We start from the raw sequence: 20,154 nt of genomic DNA on the forward strand, positions 1-20,154 counted from the left end.
GACGTAAATGTAAACGATACAGGTAAATGGGTTTTCATGGGCCTGTATGGTGTCAGGAAGGTCAAAGAAGTTGTTGTTCGTAGACCATATAAAAGTTATATCGGGTCTATGGTGGTTAAGAGGAACGTAAAAAGACTACTGCTGATCAACCCTTGTTACTCTCTGAAAAAAATTATAATACCACTTCAGTTAGATATCTCTGTGGTACAGTATAGGAGTGTACCCGTATGTAATGCCACTCCGGGTGGGATGGTGCTCCTGGCTGGAAAGCATCACAATGAGGAACTCTAGACTGAGCAAAAGAGACACGGTAGCTGCGATCCTAGGAGGGGTGGGGACTGCCTTAGGTGTTTTTCTGTATGTCAATTAATATTTCTATATATATTAATCCCCACTTGTGACAGGCCCTTAGATATTTTGTATGTGATTGTAGGTAGAGCCCCTATCTTGCTAGCCAAGATTTCTTTATCTATAGTGTTAAGGACACCTAAGGTTCAAAGAGTCTTTGTTTGCTACCATTTCTGCTTTTATTAGCACAAAGACAGGCCAGGGAACTTCATTCAGAGAAAGCAGAACATGTTTCCTGAAGCACACCACGTCATATCAAAGGTAGAACAAGGCCTTAGATACTGCAGCACATTGCCAGTAATATTCGATATTGCCACAAGATGGTGACACAATCCTTTCTGAAACTATTCAACTGTTCTGAACTGAGCTTTCAATTGGTTTACTGAAAAGATTCGGTCTACACTGGAACTTTTGCATAAGGATTTTACTCTGATTTCGTGAGTGATGCTGAGTTTTGTTATCCCGATCCAGGACCTACCAATGCAGAATAGACCATGAGGAGAGAGGAGCTGGCTGCCAGACAATACTCCATATATCATCTCCAGGCCAGGTTCAGGCCAGTTCTTACTTTGCCTAAACTGTTTCACCCAGTGTCCAAATTCACCTTATCTTAATGTCTGGATCTCCTTCCTCATGTCTTAAAACCTAGACACAGGCATACTGCACTCCAGCCTCTCTCTATTCTGGCCTCAGAGGGGCTTGGTGCTAGTGCTCCTCCTTTCCCTAGCACCAGTTCCAATATTTTGAAAATCACAAGGAAGGAGGAATCCTATATAAGTCTTCATAATGCTCTTTTCTTCCTTGTAAAATGCAGGTGAATACGGTTCTAGCAGTAATGTGTTTCGGTGTTTTGCTGCAAGTCGGTTGCCTGAATTTAGTAAAAAAGAGTCTTAGTCTGGGAGCCCATTAAGGTCGTGGTTATTACAGAAGCAGCCAGGGATCCCAGCCAAGGACCTTCTATTAATGATTGGCCTGAAATAGTTAAATAATAACCAAAAAATCCACCATGTGCACTCAAATGACATAGTCTGGAAAGGGCAGGAGGATTTTGTGGCCTAACAAGGGCAGCTATGCCCCTCTCTTTGCTAACCTCTTTTCTTCTCTCACACACTGCTCTGAACTTTGCTGTCACAACACTCCTGTAATGTACAAGTCAGTAACCCTTTACTGGCCTGCAAAGTACCTATCATGCTATTGGTACTGTCTGAATAACACAATACGTTAAAATGAGCCATCAAGTAAAAAATATCCCAGGTCGCAAATTACACTCCAAAAGTAAAATTTAACATAAAGACTAAAGAGAAGGAAACAGATAGCAAGTAGATGGAAGATACAAGCTATCATGGAGGGATAGCTCAGTGGTTTGAGCATTGGCCGGCTAAAGCCAGGGTTGTGAGTTCAATCCTTGAGGGGCTATTTAGGGATCTGGGGCAAAAATTGGGGATTGGTCCTGCTTTGAGCAGGCGGTTGGACTAGATGACCTCCTGAGGTCCCTTCCAACCCTGATATTCTATGATCAGTTTGCATGGGCACTGTGTTGATCTGCTGAGGGCTTGCTGTGTAAATGGTAGATTCTGCCTCATACCCATTTCTTTTGTACTGAAGCCTTGTGATGGGGTGTACCTGGCCCTTTGCTGGTCCCCAGGAAAGGTGCCGTGAAGGTAGGTCCTCCACGCCTGTCTAGAAAGGCTGCAGAGAAGCAGCCAATCAGATTACAGCAGGCTCAGCTAAAAGGAGCTGCAGGGGCTCAGTTGCTAGTTGGGACAAGAAGGTTGAGGAAGGGATGGTAGATAGTGAAACTCTCTAGTCAAGGCAGCCTGTGAGAGACCCTGCTCAAGCAGGGATAAAATGGAGAGAACCCAAGTACTGTAACCTTAAGGTAACGGGTGAAGGTGACAGGAGTGAGTGGGAAGCAGCCCAGGGAATGAAGCAGCAGCATCTATTAAGGGAAGCATATGTGGCTGCTGTTTACAGGGTCCCTGGGTTGGGACCTGGCATACTAGGCAGGCCTGGGTCCCTGTGGGGAAGTTGCTTAAGTCCTGCAAAGGGGACAAGACTTTTACCTAAAGGCCCAAGAAAGGGGCTGGAATGCAACCAGGCCCACAGATGGGGCTGAAGACCCACAGTTCTGACCCACAGTTCTGGTTGGACTTTTTAGTAAAAACCTGAGAAAGGGGATGGATTCAAAGAGCCCACAGACAGAGCTAAAGAACCTAATAAGGGCAGATAGTTTGTTGGACTTTCCTTGCCCCAGAAAGGGTTCATCCATTTCAGATTGTGCGACTTGCCTGAAGGACTGAGCCGCTAAAGATCCACCTAATGAGGCCAACAACCTACAGGGGGTGCCAGGAGCAGAAAGGTTGGAGCACCATGCCCAGCTGACAGGAGGCACTGACGAGAGGTAAGTGCCCCATCACAAACCGAAATATTTATTAGGGGCAGCATATGAATTTCCAACCGATGGTGCTCAGCTTTCCAAATAGGGAACATCCCTGACTCTCTCTATAGCGAAGTTTTCTTTTTGGTCTGGCCCATCAAAAAGCCAGTTTTTATGATGGCAGTTTGTGTGATCAGGACACGCTGAATTTCTAATTTTAATATTTTAAAAAATATGCAGGGGACAAAAATCCAACATTTCAAACCACCTTTATGCATCACAAACAATTTTTAAAAAAGGAAAAATCGAATTATTTTTCTTTGCAGGTTACATTGAACACATAGCAAATGTATATTTTCCTGGAGCTGTTTATTTCAGTCTAAATATTTAATGTTTTGCTTCCTTCTTTGAGGCTATATGCAAAGGTCCAAATCCTTGTCTTAAGTTACCTAGTGATGTGTGACCACGTGCCCTTTGAAATCAACTGGCAGTATAATATGCATATACATATGCTATGAACTTAAAGCCCCTTTCTCGTTGGTGCTGATCCTCAGCGAAGACAAACAGGAGTTAAGGGTCCTGAACACTTCATAGGATTGGGTCCTAATTTCAAGATACTTGAGAACTTAAGAGCAGGAATATGCCCACTGCACCCAGTTGAATTTCAAACTTCTTAGAAGACTGACTGCAATGTGTAGCTCCTATATTTCCTCAAGCTTCATACCATTAACTCTCTATCTGTTCATATTGTGCACCTCACTGTGGTATCTGAACACCTAAGATGGAGAGGAGAGACACATTACAATCATACATTTCCTGTGTACAGAAATAGCCCATTGGGACTGCCACCTGAGCGTGCTATCTGAGAAGAGAGTCCTTGTAGGCTATTTATGCAGTTGGTAACAATGCAAGAAACCACACAGTTTAGGGCCTTGATACAATCTGTTTGTTTCAATGCCACACGGGAGACCCAGGCTTTGAAAGGCCCATTTAATTCTCATTTTCTGGGGCAGCCAAATGATGGAAGTCAAACGTTCAAGTTTTGAGAGGAAGGGAAAGGAATTTGCAAGCCCTATCATTCTGCCAACACAAGAGCAGGTCAGAATATTTTTGACATGAAATTTCTGTAACATATGCTCTTTCAAAGAAAGAACATTTTGTGGTGATTTAGTCAAAAAGGGGGTTTTTTGTTCTGAGGGCGAGAGAGAGAGAGAGACTCTCCCTCCGCTCTGTAGCCTGGTAGCTAGGGATGTGGGACTTAAGCCCTGACAGGGACCAGGGGTCTTGCACCCTGGCCCACAGGGCTCTTAAGAGCTAGGTAGTCCCAAGCTGCCATCCTGGGACCTGCTAAGAGCTGCGAGAATAACAGAGCTGAATTCTAGTAGAGGACTGTAGTCCTAGGCTCTGATTGGTGGAACCGTGGGGGTCTGGATTGGTCCCCAGCCTCAATTTAACCCAAGCACAGGAATCTCCTTCCTTAGAGGTTTTTAAGGTCAGGCTTGACAAAGCCTTGGCTGGGATGATTTAACTGGGAATTGGTCCTGCTTCGAGCAGGGGGTTGGACTAGATGACCTTCTGGGGTCCCTTCCAACCCTGATATTCTATGATTTATGATTCTATGAACAGAAAGTTGTCTATGCAACTGTGTTCGGCCTGCTCAGGGCTGCTTCCCTTGCAATACCTGTTCCTGCTGCTTATCTCCTGGTAACCTGACCCTGCCAGGCTCCTGACACTGAGTTTGCCCTCTGACCTAGTATATATATCTTGGCCTGACTCCCAAATCCTGCTCCAACCACTAAGTCAGACTGCCCACATCCCAGTTGTGATAAGTCCCTTCTGTGCCTGAAGCAAAGAAATCTGGGATAAAAAACTGCTCTGAATTAGGCAGAGCAGGGATTTGGACTTGGGTCTCCTACAACTCTACCCGCTGTCCAGCCCATAGCTTGCATGTGCATGCACACACACACACCTCCCCTGACATAATTCCATTTTTGAAAAAATGTTCAAAATATTGTTTTTATTCCCATGTGGAAGGGAAAATTTTGAAACCCCAACAGTTGCTGCAAAATGGAATTATCCTCTGTTCAGCACCAATTTCATTAGTGCCAGAAAATGCTACACTTTTATTTACTTCCAAGGGGGACTGATGGGTACTGTCTGTCTGACGAAAGGTGGCAAGGAGCAATGATGGTAGAGACATGTAATTGGGGCAAAACCAGGTTTAAAATATTTTCTTAATGATGAAGAGTTAAAATCTGGAGTCAAACTTAAGTGGTTTTGTTTAAAATTAATCCAGGCTATACAGTGTAAATGGGTACAATCATAAAACCAATAGAGGAGAACATTACATTTTTGCTCTAAAGAAATGTGATATTAGAAGTATTTAAAATCCCAGTGAAAAGATTTAAGAGACGACAAAACCAGCCACCATTTTTAAAAACTGCACAATATAATTTTATAAGACAAACTGCTGAGGAATTTCAGCTTTGTACATTATTTAATTAAAACATACAGTGAGAACAAAATAATACAAATGTAGGTTTGTACTCATTTCCAGAAAATAGATTCATTTTGACAAACCACGTACTGAGCGGAAATAAATCTTGCAACACACTGATTACTTCAGAAGAAGTCACCGCAGTCCTATACATTGTACTTTAGCTGTCAACAGCCAATTCATCTGTTCTGTAGCCATGACACTTGATTTACAATGTGTAACAGCATGCAGATGGTAAAATGCACAAAGCATGTACATAAGATAAAATGTTACAGAAACATTTGTCAAGTAAAATACATATGTAAGTCATCTCTAATATTTACAACAAAAAGTCTTAAATTACAGGATCATTCAGAGGGTATCTCGTAAATACAAATGCCACAGACATAGAAAAAGAAAGGCCATCAATGAAAGGTACTGTATTCGTTATGGCTAAGAACCTTTGGCTCCCAAACTCCAAGTTATGATAATATAAAAAATAACTAAATGCGGAATATTCACGTAGTCTATCTTCAAACTCCTTCGTTGCTTTTTACTGTTAAAAATCAATGTGCAATTCAGCATGGCAAAAGCCACTTGTAAAACAAACTTATTTTGTAGTAAGATCAAATCTCTTAGATGCAGTTACATTTTGGCATTATCCTAACCCAAAGGAAACACATTCAAGGAAGATTGTTTTAATGCTTTTCAAGCTAAAAGTCTGAGGTTATCTGCTCAATAGGTAATAAGGAAGGCTCTCCCTGGCTGTGCTATGTCTACATGAGGCACAGCTGTGCTTAATTGTTGCACTAGAACATGAAATAACTTAAAGCAAAGAAAAGTGGGATGAAATTAACAGCTATTGAATTCTGATTTTTCTGTTGATATGCACATGAAAAGCCATTTCATCAGGAGTAAGACAATAACAAAGTTCTTTTCAAGGTAATTTTTGATAAACTACTAGCCATCGTATTTAATTTGCAACTGTTCTTCCATGAAGACTCTACAATCATGCTGAACTTCTTGGTTAATAGGTGCTTTGATTGTTGGATAATGTAACAGTGTTTAACTATGATATCTTCAAAACCCTGTGATGGAGTCTCCCTTTGGCCCATTTTGTGTCATCCTGCCATCAAGTGAGCACATTCTTAGACCACGGATGAATAAATTAGCCAATAAAATGTACATAAACATGCCATATTGCTCTCTCTTTTTCCCACCTGGTGCAGGATTAGGCTGCATGGAAAGACACACAGAAGATGATAAACCAATAAACCAGATAAAATGCAATATACTGTACATAAAACCTATCCTGAATAATCTGCATCATGAAATGCTTTGCCTTGCATCTCGTTGAAATGAATGAGGTTCTCCTGAGGAAAGGAACTCATGCATCCAAAAAACACATTCAAACCTTTGCCTTCATTCCCAAGGCTAAGCACTGCTATGCAAAGAAGAGTCTTTGTAGGTATTCACATATGAGTAAGTACATTCAGAAATCTAATTTTCTTTCCACTATTGCCACAGGAACTAGCTTTTTGGAGTGGAATAAGTTTTATCTAAGACAAGTGTGTAACCATGGATGCGCCTCTCAAACGCTTTAGGCTCATGCCAGTATGACATAGAAAGCTGACGGGGTGGAGGAACAGCTGGGTGTACAGTGCAGCCCAAGAGTCTTTTCTTGTGTCTAGGGCAAAACTTTCCAAATGTGTGTGGAGAAGCTAGGACTTCAAAAACGTCTGCATGCCAGTTGCATGCGCATAACTTGCACTCCTACAGCAGAACTGGGCAACTGTTAAGACAAATGGCTACTGAGAAATACAACATGGCTACCCCATTTTAGTGGGAGCACAAGTTTAGGTGCCTTGATCTGGAAATATAGTCCTTATACTTACACTGAACATTCAGAATTATCTTTAAAAAATCTGAAAGGAGGTGGCTTATTTTACACAGATATTAAAAAAATACCCTCAAAGCACCCAGCAAGTTATTTCGCTGACTTTCCCGCACGCTTTTTTTTCCAAATTAGATCAATCCAAATTGCTTAGAAAAAAAAAATGCCTGTGAATAATTTGATCTGCCATGAAGCAGTTCGTAAACATTTCAGGTTTTCACTCCACCAATAAATATGAAAAAAACACAAGCACTAAGGTTCACCACACACTGGACAATTGAGTTCAGCATCAGCAGATCTTCCCAGTTATTGATAAGCTATGTACAGAAGGCATTTCAAATGTACTGTTCCCAAAATGCATCACTTAAAGTTAAAACCACGTGTTAGTAAAAGGTCATGTCTGTGTCCATCAAAAATTGAAGTATTTTTTTAACACATCTATTGACAAACATTTATTAGTGTGCATCCTTAGTGAGCTTGTTCATGCTTTGTAGAAGCTACCATGGTTATTAAATTATTTTACACTCCAACTTTTGGACTCTACAAGACTGGCTACAAGTAAAATCAGAGAGAATAACAACAGCAAAGTTTAAAATAAGGCTTTTTACATTGTCGATAAGATGCCTGGCCGTTAACCTATTATTTGTTCTTCACATATTTTTACACATTCATGGCAAGGAAGATTATGTTCATTTGTCAAAGAACACTCCTGGAACTGCCTTTATTATTAGATAATGCCCCTTAGCAGCAGCATAGGAATCTTGTAATGGGAAAATATTTGAAATTAATCCTTTACAAACCAGTGCTGAAACCTGTGGAGTCTCTCCTCCATACTTGTTAATAACTCTCATTAGCATTACACATGACCACTGAGAAAAATGATCAGTGCTGCCAGTTCCAAGATACTGTTTTCTCATACTGGATTTTTTTTAAGGGTATTCTTTCAAATCAACTTCATGTCACAAGCAAAGCAAAATAGGGCAGTGCAAACCATATACTACAGATCCTGGCCAGAGCTGACCTTAGCACAAAAAAAGGTCATCCTTCTCCAAGAGAAACTGATGGTTCTCAGTCAAAGCCCATTTCTGATTCCACCAATGTCCTTTGTCAATACTGGTGTCATTTTCTCTTTAACATTTTGAAGTAATAAAACCCCACTGTCACTTGACTGATGTGTAAGAGGCTCAGAATCAAAGACAGCTTCAGGAACTTGATGGAAACTTTTGTTACAGTTCATAGACTTTATCTGGAAAGTTGTATGCAGACAGAATTTACAGTGTGAATTATATAACCAAAACTATCTAGTAGTCTCTCATGGTTCCTTAACTTGGCATTTTTGTATGTTCACATTATCTTCATTTGATTAAAAAAACAAAACACTTTAGTTTTTATACTGAAACACAGCCATATTGGAATTACAGAGACGAGTCTCACAGGATAGGAGGTGTGGGCAAGAAATGAAATGTATATGGCAGCGCATACAAGAATGCAGTATGGTACCTTGGTTGGAAAGAATCATTCGGTGGGTCCTTCCTCTTTCCGGTCCTTATTGCAGTAAATACATAAATCCTTGCAGTCTTTTTTTGTTCATTTTTCTGTAATATGGAGTCAAAAAATGTCTCTATTCTAACCTAGAAGATAAGGCCTTGCGGGACTTCCTACTGCCATTTGGCAAATGTACAGGAACATTGAAAAAGACAGGAAGTGTTGAGGTCCATTAGTTTCTGCATCACATCAAGTGAAATCAGGTGGGATTCACTCACCTGATCCTGATGGATGACCCCTGCTCAGTGATCCAAAGGATGGAGAAAATTCTCCTAAAATCCCTTGCTAATATGTCCTGAGGGAAGAATTCCTTCCTAATCCTAAATTTGGCCATCAATTCACTATTAAGAAAAATGAAATGTTCAGATGACCCTACCATTAATGAAGTGTGACTAAAAAGAGAGATTAGATGCTGCTACTATAGAATAACAGCAATTTGCCTTTGTCACCAAGTAATGTGCTCCTCATTAGCAATGCTTATTGATGCATGTCAACATTTACTTCAGAACCATCTGGATTCTTCGTCATAGAACCTCATGAACTTCATTTTCCTTCTAGACAAAGGTGATGTTTTGGCTCAGGCAGAGCCTAAGTCTTTCCCTCCAAAAGAGAGGATTCACAGTTTTCCAGCTCAAACATATTCAGCTGCATCCCAAAGGTTCTTCTCAAGAAGACATCTCTCCTTCAGCCAGTGTCCTTCCAATGACTTCAGCCCTCTTACTTCTTGAATGGGGTAAGTTTGTTGAAAGTGTGCCAGAAAAGGGATGGCTTTCGTTTGGGTTCTGCCAGGGCAAAGACCTGCTGCTGTGGAATGCTGGTGGGCACAGTGATGTGGCGTTGATGAATAGGATGTAAACTCTGGTGTGGAGGAGGCATGGGACATCCATTATAACTTATACCTGCAGAAGGAAAAAATTAAGAATGTGTGAGACAAATGACAAAGTAATCAACCCAGAGAAAATGCACAGAGCATATGGGCCAAATGCAGCTCTCAGTGAAGTCTGAATCTTGCCATCATATTCAATAGGAGTAGATCAGATCTTACCATATCTGACTTTCCACTTTTCTATTTTGGTCTTAATTTTGATCGGGTAAAAAACAAATAATTGTATGACCTAAAATAACTTTACAGTATTGTCCAGAAAATCAGCAGTAGTTTCACAAAACCAGGCAACATGTGCAGGAGCATTGTGCTTTTAAGAGGAAAGATGGCTAATGTACCAGACACTTTGACTTTTTAAGCAATAGCTGGGTAAGATTATGTAAAATGTTCTTACTGGTAAAGAAAAGGTACCTTGGACGGGAAAACAGTTTTCCAAGGTAATGCTCTCAGACTTTAACATTTGAGTATTGTGATCACAATCTCCTGATCAATATTTTACAGCCATTGCCCTGAAAATCTGGCCCAATTTGTAACATGCCATTCATTCATATCTATTGAGTGATAGATATGTTTACATATTAATATGCACATAAGAATGTCTCAGCTGCAGATCAAAATTTTGACACTGATGCATTTGAACAAAGACAAAAGTCATGCCTCTTCCAACCTTCCAGGAAAGCACCCCCAACAAACTGCCCACTCAGACCCAGTTGACTCCCAGCTGCTCAACTCATCCACTCAACCCAACAAAAAGTGATACAAATCTCTCTCTCACACACACTCACAAAACAATTTAGAATTTTATTTTGAACACAACAAAATCTGGGTCCAAGGAATATTTTAAATCAATAGTGTTGAATTCTAGAAAAATTAAATAATATATTTAAAACTTACAGTAGTACTTAAATACTCACCTTTAATTTTTCCATGCCTTGATCTTCTGGCATTTTGCATGGCTTGTTTTTTTTGATTTTCTGAGATTTCCATTCCTGGATTTTAAAGTACATGAGGGTCTCAGTATTAAGATATTGTATCTGCTATTTGATAACAGTAAATTAAAAAACATTTGAGCAAACACTTTTAAAATGATACTTCAGTGATTTTTAAATAATTCTTATTAGTAATGTACCATATGTTTTTGAGAAATACTGGTCCAGATTTTACTGTTTCACCAGTTTAACTCTGGCATTGCACTGGCATAACTGAGATACTAATTTGGCCCTTTGAGCACAAATCGATGCCAACCTGTGCTGAAATAATTATCTCCAGCTGGTGGTCTTTGGGGAACTGACTAGCTACCTCATTTTACAACTCTGAAAGCTAAATTAGTGATGACAAAGCAAACTATCACCTAGGGAGATTATGTGGATTTATGACACTTTGGGGGCCAGTGGATCCACAAACCAGTTTTGGATTGCTAGGAGAGATAAATACAAGGCTTAATTCTCTTCTCACTCACACTGGGGTAAACCTGGGATATCTAAATGAAGTCATTAGAGTTATACTGGTGTAAAGCTGGTAAGAGAAAAGCAAGGTCACAGTATGTATAGACATAATCCTGCTTGTATTCTGTAAAAGAAAACTGAACCCATTTTCCTCAGACCAACACTCCAATATTTGCTGTTCCTGTGTTTACTGTATTTGTATTATGCATTTTATCTATGTTGATCCAAATTTAATAAAAATGAGTATTTTAAAAGCTGAAAAGCTCCTTTAAGAATATGAATGAATTTCAAACTATGTCACTGTTAAACTGGCATTTTACAAAATTTAATGTCTTCAGTTTGAACAAACCAGGTGGTGGTTTCTTTTAACTGCTGTACAGTACTGCAAGATGACCTTGTAGCCTTCTTTGGAGTGTGTTATGCATGTCAGTGTAGTGAGGGATATTAAATACACTTGTTTACACATTTACATGGTCAGTGTCATGTTACATGATACCCTGGTCTAACCTAACAATTTACTGTAATAGATTCATAGACATTAAGGTCAGAAGGGACCATTATGATCATCTAGTCTGACCTCCTGCACAACGCAGGCCACAGAATCTCACCCGCCCACTCCTGTGAAAAACTTCTCACCTATGTCTGAGCTGTTGAATTCCACAAATCATGGTTTAAAGACTTCAAGGAGCAGAGAATCCTACAGCAAGTGACCCATGCCCCATGCTACAGAGGAAGGCAAAAAACCTCCAGGGCCTCTTCCCATCTGCCCTGGAGGAAAATTCCTTCCCGACCCCAAATATGGCCATCAGCTAAACCCTGAGCATATGGGCAAGATTCACCAGCAAGATACCCAGGAAAGAATTTTCTGTAGTAACTCAGATCCCACCCCTTCTAACATCCCATCGCAGGCCATTGGGCCTATTTACCATGAATATTTAAAGATCAATTAATTGTCAAAATCATGTTATCCCATCATATTGTAGTAGTGTTAAGTGTATGAGGGATTTCAATGTGGCTGAGAGAGGCTGGCTCCCAGAGAGGACAGGCAATGTAGCTAGAGCAATTTTTCCTTACATCTAATGGACTATGTTTTTGGAGTTCAAGTACTGAAGTTCTAGTCCCCTCTCCCTATCATAGAATATCAGGGTCGGAAGGGACCTCAGGAGGTCACCTAGTCCAATCCCCTGCTCAAAGCAGGACCAATCCCCAACTATGTGTGAGATTCATCTAGTAACTGTGCATATTGTTTGCAGCACATGAATGTGTTATATTAGCACAACTAAAAAGGTGTGTGTGTGTTGCTTCTCGTTCCATTTTCATATATACAATGGACTGCAAAGTGCTGCAACCCAAAGCCAGGTGACCCAACAAAGCAGCCACTTGGATTCCATTCTGCTCTTCATTTACACTTTTGAATTATTTTGAATTCCCTGCACTTTCTGGCCTGTGTTCATGGAGGAGTTACATCCCTCGAGTGACTGTTTTTAATATAATCTGGCCATACTCTTTCAGTTACTGGTTACTCCTTTTATTTCATTTGTAATTATTCAATTCTTTTTTCTCTTCCTGGAGACAAAAAAGCAGCCAAAGAAATCAAAAAGTTGCAGCAGCAGGAAGCAGACTGTTTTCTTAGATCTACCATTAGTGGTTTTGGAGAAAGAGCTGCTGGTTGTGGCCCGTTCCCAGCATGCACTCAGAATAGCTCAGAAGAGTTGGATATGGTTTGGGAGGCTCTGACCTCTACTGAAATGTCTTTGAAAACAGAACTAGTCATTCAAGCTTTAGAATTTGAAGAGTGATTTATTTGTTCCTTGAATACTTAAATTAGAGTCTTCATCTGAATTCCAGCATGATAAATTACAAAATCAAACAAGATGTTCAAGGTTGAGAATACCAGAGGTCTTCCACTGGCTTTGGCTAAAGGATAGTGTTCAACTATGCCAAAAAAGTGAAATTTTAGAAAACAAACTCTCCTGGGTAATGAAGAAGAGATCCAAGCCATAGAGACTTACGAGGGCATAGCAACATAAATGAAGTGGTTTTGGACATTAAATTTGAACCATCCCTTCTATAGCATAAGATATCTATATAACATGGGGTACTACTAGGTCTGAACCATGGGTGCAGGAATGGGGTGGCCAGGTGGCATGGCCCCATCACTTTTAAAAGTGGGAGGGCTATGGCCTCCTACTTTTTACCTGCCTTAAGGACAAGCGATGGGGGGTGGGACCTCGGGGGTAAGAGGCGAAGCGGGGGCAGGGCCATGTTTTAGACACTGGTACCTCCTCCAACTTCTAGGGAGCTTCTGGTGCTCCTGGTCTGAACAAGCATTTGAAATGTTTGATAAAAGATATTTTACAGCAGCTTACATTTCACACACATACCCAGTGATATAAAAAGCTGGATTTATGAATCTAACATTATAGAAAATATATTTTCTTACTGTTCTGTTTTTATTTGCTACACACATCACTAGTTATTGTTTGTACAATGTTTTGTAGATATAAAGCCCTAACTTGCACTCCTTGCATTGAATACAATGGAAATATTGGGACTATAAGATATGCATGATCAGGCCCTCTATAAATGCTAAGTTATTATCTTAATTATTATAGTGCCCACTGCCAGTTAAATCATGAGATTATACATTAAAGTATAAAATGTAAAATAAACAATTCAGGGATTTGGCTGCTGCAACTTTCCTTAGAATAGTATTCCTCAGTCTTACTAATCTCAGGACTTTTTATGTGGCTATTTTTGTTGCAATATTACTTTTCGGGGAAGGTTTAGCACCCAATCACCCATGTGTTTTCTTGTAGGAAGGTTCCAAACCTTCTCTCCCACCATCAGAGTTTTGATGAAATGTACATAGTTCTGCCAGCAGCAGAAGGCACCAGCAACAGCAGATACCAGTACTGTCTGGGTCCACTAGTATGTGCTTCAAAATCCCCAAAATGTGTAGTATTTGGGCTGACAAGGTGAGTGAAATAATAACTCTTATTGGACTAACTTCTGCTTGGTGAGAGACAAGCTCTCAAAAGCTTTTTTTATTTTTTACCCAACAGAATTTGGTCCAATAAAAGATTATTTCACCCGCCTTGTCTCTCTAATATCCTGGGACTAACACAGCTACTTCTTAGAAATATGGGCCGTCCTGCATACTCTCTTGGTTCCATTTTTGTGGAACTCCTGGAAAGGAACTACTATAACTGTAAGGAGCTCAGATCCTGGTTCACAAAGCTAAAGTGGAGGAGTTAACTGAACCTTGGAAAGGTCCAAAGATGGACAAAGATCAGCTGTTGATCTCCTTTTGCCCAGTCCAATTCACAAATCCCCAACTGCAATGTGGCCAGTCATCAGGTTTAATGGAGCTAAGGCCCATCAAGAATTTGGAAATTAAGTGGGGGCTGGGGTAGGATGGGGATGTTGTATTTTGTTTTGTAAACAGGGGAGCCCTGCTCCTTTACGTGACAGTCTATTCACTATTATTCCCTCTCATTTTTTGGACAGCTTGGGCTAGTTTGAGTCATTTTGTTGTGATAAATGGGATAGATTGTATATTAGTCCCCAAATGCACTACACTGTTCTTCTATTTCCCAGTCAGCCATCCTGCCCCAATGCACATGTTGTTTTAGAGCTCTGTTGGGCTAATATTCAGTAGTCTGGAGATGGGCTCAATAGTGATAAATGTGTGCATGGGCAGTGTGTGCACTCCATGTAGAAGCTGCTTCTGAAAACAATGGCTGGGGTGCCCAACAGGCGTATAGGCTCCCAGTGCACTGCAGAGCAAGGGAGAATAGGGAAACTAATTTGCAAGGTGGTTTGTTTAGTTGTCTCAGCTCCATCATTTATTTTGGGTACCAGCTGCCTTTGGCTACTTGTAACGTATGGTCCATGGGGGAAAGTTAAGGCTGATGTTGGAGTATTAGCTGGTAATTTCTTGACTTTTTCTTTCATTACATGGTTGTATGTGTGTGTAGTGTTTTTGTTGTTGAGGGACAACTGATCGTGCATGACATTTATTTTCATGAATAAGGAGAAGGATAACTTTAGAGCCATAAACTATTGAGTCTTTCAGCAGGAGAGAAAATAGTGGCCTAACAGAGAATAATCACTACCTATAATATATACACAAGAGGCCTGATTCTTGTTTCAATTACACTGGTGTAAATCAAAAGGAAGTCCATTAAAGTCAATGGGGTTGCACTGGTGTGAGATCAGAATCGGCCTCAGTGTACATAGGGATTGCTCCAACTTTATTGATGGGTTGGGAATATGAGGCTATGAATCATGTTAAAGTTTTAATAACTAGTGAGTTATGTCATCCAGGAAATCACATTCAGAGCACTTTGGATTTTAATTTGCTGTCATTTAGAGCCATTTCAGTCCTGAAGAATGTTATCCCATCTCTCCCCCTTAAAGATAAATGTCATAACAGAGAGCAGCCATCATATATTATACACACACACACAGGGATTTTTTCCCTCCCACTGTTGCCTTAGGAATGTAAAAATCAGTTTTATGTTTCCTATCACCACTGTCCTCTTATATCTCTATTTTCTCAGTGCAGTTCTGCTGAATCTTTGACCATTAATTTTATTAAACTGAAGCTGTTATGCCCATATTAAACTGTGAAACAGGCATAATTTTAAATTAAAATCCCAAATGCACACTCTCACAGGATACATTTTGGCCCAAAGCTGGCCCTAGGATTTGCAAGGCCCTATCCAATGTCAGACATGCAGGGTCCTACCCATTCCCCTCCTCACTTATGATTAGGCCTTTCCTCCTCTGTAACTTGGCTAAGTGCTGCTATATTACATTGGTTGCACAGACCTAAGGATACTACTGCTTGGCTTTATAATAAAATGCTCTTTAGAAAAGTGGCTGCCAACCATTAGTTCACATATAAGGTGTAGTCCATGCTAAAATGTTAGATCAACCCTGCTACATAGCACACCCCTGAGCGACGCAGTTAAGCAGCCTAACCCCGGGTGCTGACAGTGTTCAGTCGATGGAAGAATTCTTGCATCGACCTAGCTACCACTTCTCGAGAAGGTGGATTACCTATGCCAATGGGAGAACCCCTCCTGTCAGCATAGGCAGCGTCTCCACTGAAATGCAGCTGCAGTGCTGTTGCTGTAGTGCAGGGGTCAGCAACCTTTTAGAAGTGTTGTGCCGAGTCTTCATTTATTCACTTTAATTTAAGGTTTCATGTGCCAATAATATAATGTTTTTGAGAAGGTCTCGCTCTGTAAGTCTATATATTATATAACTAAACTATTCTCGTATGTAAACAAGGTTTTCAAAATGTTTAAGAAGCTTCATTTAAAATTAAATTAAAATGCTGATCTTACATTGCTGGCCCGCTCAGCCCGCTGCCGGCCTGAGGTTCCATTCACCTAGGCCGGCAGCAGGCTGAGCGGGGCCTGCGGCCAGGACCCCAGCTGGCAAGGAGCCGGCAGCCAGAACCCCAGACCAACAGTGGGCTGAGCGGCTCAGCCCGCTGCTGCTCAGTCTGCTGCCGGTCTGGGGTTCTGGCCGCCAGCTCCTGCCAGCCAGGGTCCCGGCTGCCAGCCCCGCTCAACCCGCTGCCGGTCTGGGATCCTGGCCCTGTCCACATAGAGTAGGTACCTACCTTCTCCCTGGTTCTAGCCATTCTCTTCCTCTCTCTGCACTGAGATGAGGGTAGGAGTGTGCTGAGACCAGGGCTGGGGATGAAGGAGCACGCGTTGGGGTGCAGGGTCTGGCCAGGAGCTAGAATGAGGGAGGGGGCTCAGGGTTGGGGCAGGAGGTTTGGGTGTGGAGTGCTTACCTGGGCAACTCCAATTTGGTGTGAGGGGTGCAGGTGGGAATGCAGGGTGTGTGTGTGCAGGAGCTCCCATTTGGTGCTCAGGGCAGGGGTGTGTGTGAGGTGGGTTCAGGGGTCAGGGCAGAGGGCTGGGTGTGTGTGAGGGGGGTGCAGGGGTCTGGGCAGAGGGCTGGGGGTGTGCCTGGGGTCGAGGGGGTGCTCCCAGCCCCCTGCCCAGAGCAGCTCACGGCAAGGGGCTGGAGGTGATATGCCCTGATTCCACCCCCCCTCCCCAAGGTCCCCGGAGCAGAGTGTGTGCTGCAGTTCCACTTTTCCCTCTCCCCCTCCATAGCAAGGGCTGTCAGCTGATCAGTGGCCAGGAGGGAGAGAAGAAGGGGCAGGAACCCAGCACACTGGGGGAAGAGGTGGGGGAGGGGGAAGCTTGCCTGCCCTGCAAGGAGAGAGCGGTGGGCGGAAAAGAGTGGGGCGGGCCAGGCAGGAATTTTAATGGCATTAAAAATTGGCTCCCGTGCCATCTTTGGCATGCATGCCATAGGTTGCCGACCCCAGCTGTTGTGTTTCACCTGTGAACAAGCCCTTGGTACTGGTTTGTCAGGTTATTGTTACTGGCACTCTAAGCTCCCGCTCATGAGGTGAATTCTCTCACATCTCTGAAGCTGTGGAAGGCCCCCAATAACCCAGTAGAACTACATAAAGTTCTACTATGCAGTTAGAGGGAACTTGAGGGATTCCACCCCACCCCATACACTAGAGGTCGGCTACACAGGGCCTCTTGCTGCATACCTGCTCTGAGAGGACTAGCGGGAGAGCAGGGGGAGGCCACAGAATGGGGATTAAGGAGCTACTGTTGATCTAGGGCTGCAAAAGTGGCTGCGGGGCAGTTTTACTGATGCTCCATGACCAAATAGTGAGCATTCCTTCCCCCATCCCTGTAGAATCTCCCTCCAAAAAGCTTTTCAGCAGGGGACAGATTTTTGCTCTCGATGAGTAGTCTGTGCTGCAGTTAGTGCACTAATCCTGCCTTCTGCTCCTTGTGTTGTGCAAGATGTAACCCACCACAGAGCCATGGCCGCTCCAATCCCCAGTTTCAGGATCACAGAGCTGACACAACTGAATGGGAAACAACAGACACTTGCTTGTATAGCTGAAGTTTGTGTCTGGTAAACAGGCACAGCTGCCCAAAAAGGGTGAGAACCCATTCGCATAGAGCCAAAAAGGAGAGAAATCCAAACTTTGCCTTTTGATTTAATCTCCCCCACACTGTAAATCTTTGCACTCACCCATTTCTTTGTCTTCCTGCACTCTTCGCCTTTCATTTTCACATGCCTCCAACCATCTTTTCTTATCTTCCTGTTTTTTTGCACAAAACAAATGAACCTCTTCTGTTGCTCTATTCACAGTTTTGAAAGCGTTCTTGATATTAATGTTAAAGTCCTTATCTTTGCCATCCTCAATATCCACAAGTTCCATCTCATCCAGATCAATCCGACCTTTGTAATATAACATGTCCCTTCGCAGCAGGTCCTTCTTACAAAACACAAGCTGATGGTCAAAAAGAAAAAAAATCCTCTGCTGGCTTTTGCCTTGCTTTGAGATTTTGGTCAATTCGCCTGAGTGGATCAGTTCTGAGCTTCTGGCTAAAACATCCTGCCCCTAAAATATATAGAAGTGTATGTGTAATAAATAAATACACAGTTTTAAGAGATTATCATATTACTAATTATTATTTTTGTAGCATTTAGTCATACGACAGACAGAACTGTACTTCTGTTTCAATAAACCTTTTAAAAAATCTATAAATATAAAAGGTAGACCAAGTTATATTCACAAAAACTATGGGCTTGATCTGCTCTCAGTTTCACCAGTGCAAACCAGGTGCAACTTCATTGAAGTCAATGGAGTTACCTGCGTGTAGAACTATCAAGAAATCAGAATGGGATATAATGGTCCCAACCTAAAAGAAAATACATTTTGTTCTCTTTCAACATGTCTTTGTAATCTCACAGATAAAAACGCGTGTTATAACTGTTGCTCTTTCTGAGTAAGAGATAAGATAATCAATAATAGTCATTGCAAATGAAGCAACTCAACTTTTAACTGAACAAGGACCACATGAAATGTATCTACCATAAACTACTACCATAGAAAGAAAGATTCCCCCAGAAGTAATTTAAGTACATTTTAATTTTAAATATTTCATGAAAATGGAAGAATGACACCTACCTCCCAATCAACAATAGACACTTGCCAGCATGCAATCTTGTCTATGCTTTCCAGCCTTCGTTTGCGCTCATTGATGAGGCATGCTACATTCTTCATGGCCTCGTACGCTGCCTGTATATTGTTATAATCACTGTAAAATGGAAGCAGATTTCAAACACATTATATGCACTGGATATAACACATCACCACAGTTTAACTGACTGAGTGAAGCGTGATTCTCTACAGTATCAATTTACCCCCTAACCACAGTTCTTAAACCTGAAGGGCCTGATTCCCCACTACCTTGCATCTTATATAGTCATTTACACAATTCTATGTTACCCTATCACCCACTTTGCACAGGTGTAAATTACTACACACAGGGGAAGGAGGTGGAGAATCAAACCTAAGCTGTGATATCCAGGCTCCACTGAAATCAATGGCACCACTCCCATCGACTTCAATGGGGACATGGTTTCACCCAAAGAGTTAATTTATAACAGGAATCCAGTTGTGTAAAATGATGTTCTCTTTAATAATTTATTTCTAGATATATTTTCCTCTCCCTCCTCCCCAATAGCTGGAAGTGAGGCTTGGGACTGAGGTGACTTGATAAGGGGAGCACAGCTTAGTGTCCCAGCTGCTTAGCTGCAATGTTATAGGCGGTGAGAGGAATGTCCTCTTCTGTCTCATACAAGGATTCTTTTTAGAAAGACCAATGAAAGGATCCAGAGGATGAGGAGTGGCTGAAATCTACCTAGCTCTTGTGAGTTGTGGGGGTCATGAGCACAATGAAGGAGAAATGAAAGGAGAAGGGATTGATTCTTATTCTTCTTCCATATGGCTTGGGTAGATAGATATAAATATGTAGTTGTTGCTAAGTTTGATAGCCAGCACATTGCCGCAGCAGTGAGCTGATGAATGTCCTTCAGGCCCTCGGCAAAAGAGTGAAGGGGACGTTCAGATATGATGTGCTCTATTGTTTGTGCCTGGTGACCATATTCGCATACAGGTGTGTGCATCATTTTCCACGTAAAGAGCGTTTGTCCACATCTCCCATGAGATGTCCTAATGCGATTCAATCTGCACCAGTCTTTCTGACATAAATCAAAACACAGTGGTTCCTCAAGAGCATAAATGATGAGCTGTTTTGAGTGGTCAAGTGCTCCATG

At 41.7% G+C, this 20,154-nt stretch overlaps 1 protein-coding gene across 7 annotated transcripts in view; it reads right to left on the reverse strand.

Moving 5' to 3' along the window:
* Window positions 1-5,203: 5,203 nt before the first annotated feature.
* The window catches only part of SPATA13 (spermatogenesis associated 13), a 328,609-nt gene continuing 313,658 nt past the window's right edge, over window positions 5,204-20,154 (reverse strand). For all 7 annotated transcript variants that reach the window (XM_084650283.1, XM_084650285.1, XM_084650282.1 and 4 more), the window contains 4 exons: window positions 19,004-19,133; window positions 18,061-18,433; window positions 10,438-10,512; window positions 5,204-9,539 (listed from right to left, as the gene is read on the reverse strand). In XM_084650283.1, coding sequence (XP_084506409.1) covers window positions 9,358-9,539; window positions 10,438-10,512; window positions 18,061-18,433; window positions 19,004-19,133 — 760 coding nt within the window. In that variant the 3' untranslated portion in view covers window positions 5,204-9,357. The remainder of the gene's footprint in view (window positions 9,540-10,437; window positions 10,513-18,060; window positions 18,434-19,003; window positions 19,134-20,154) is intronic.

This window comes from Lepidochelys olivacea (genome assembly GCF_965140295.1).
Source record: "Lepidochelys olivacea isolate rLepOli2 genome assembly, chromosome: 1".
Taxonomy (NCBI): Eukaryota; Metazoa; Chordata; order Testudines; family Cheloniidae; genus Lepidochelys; species Lepidochelys olivacea.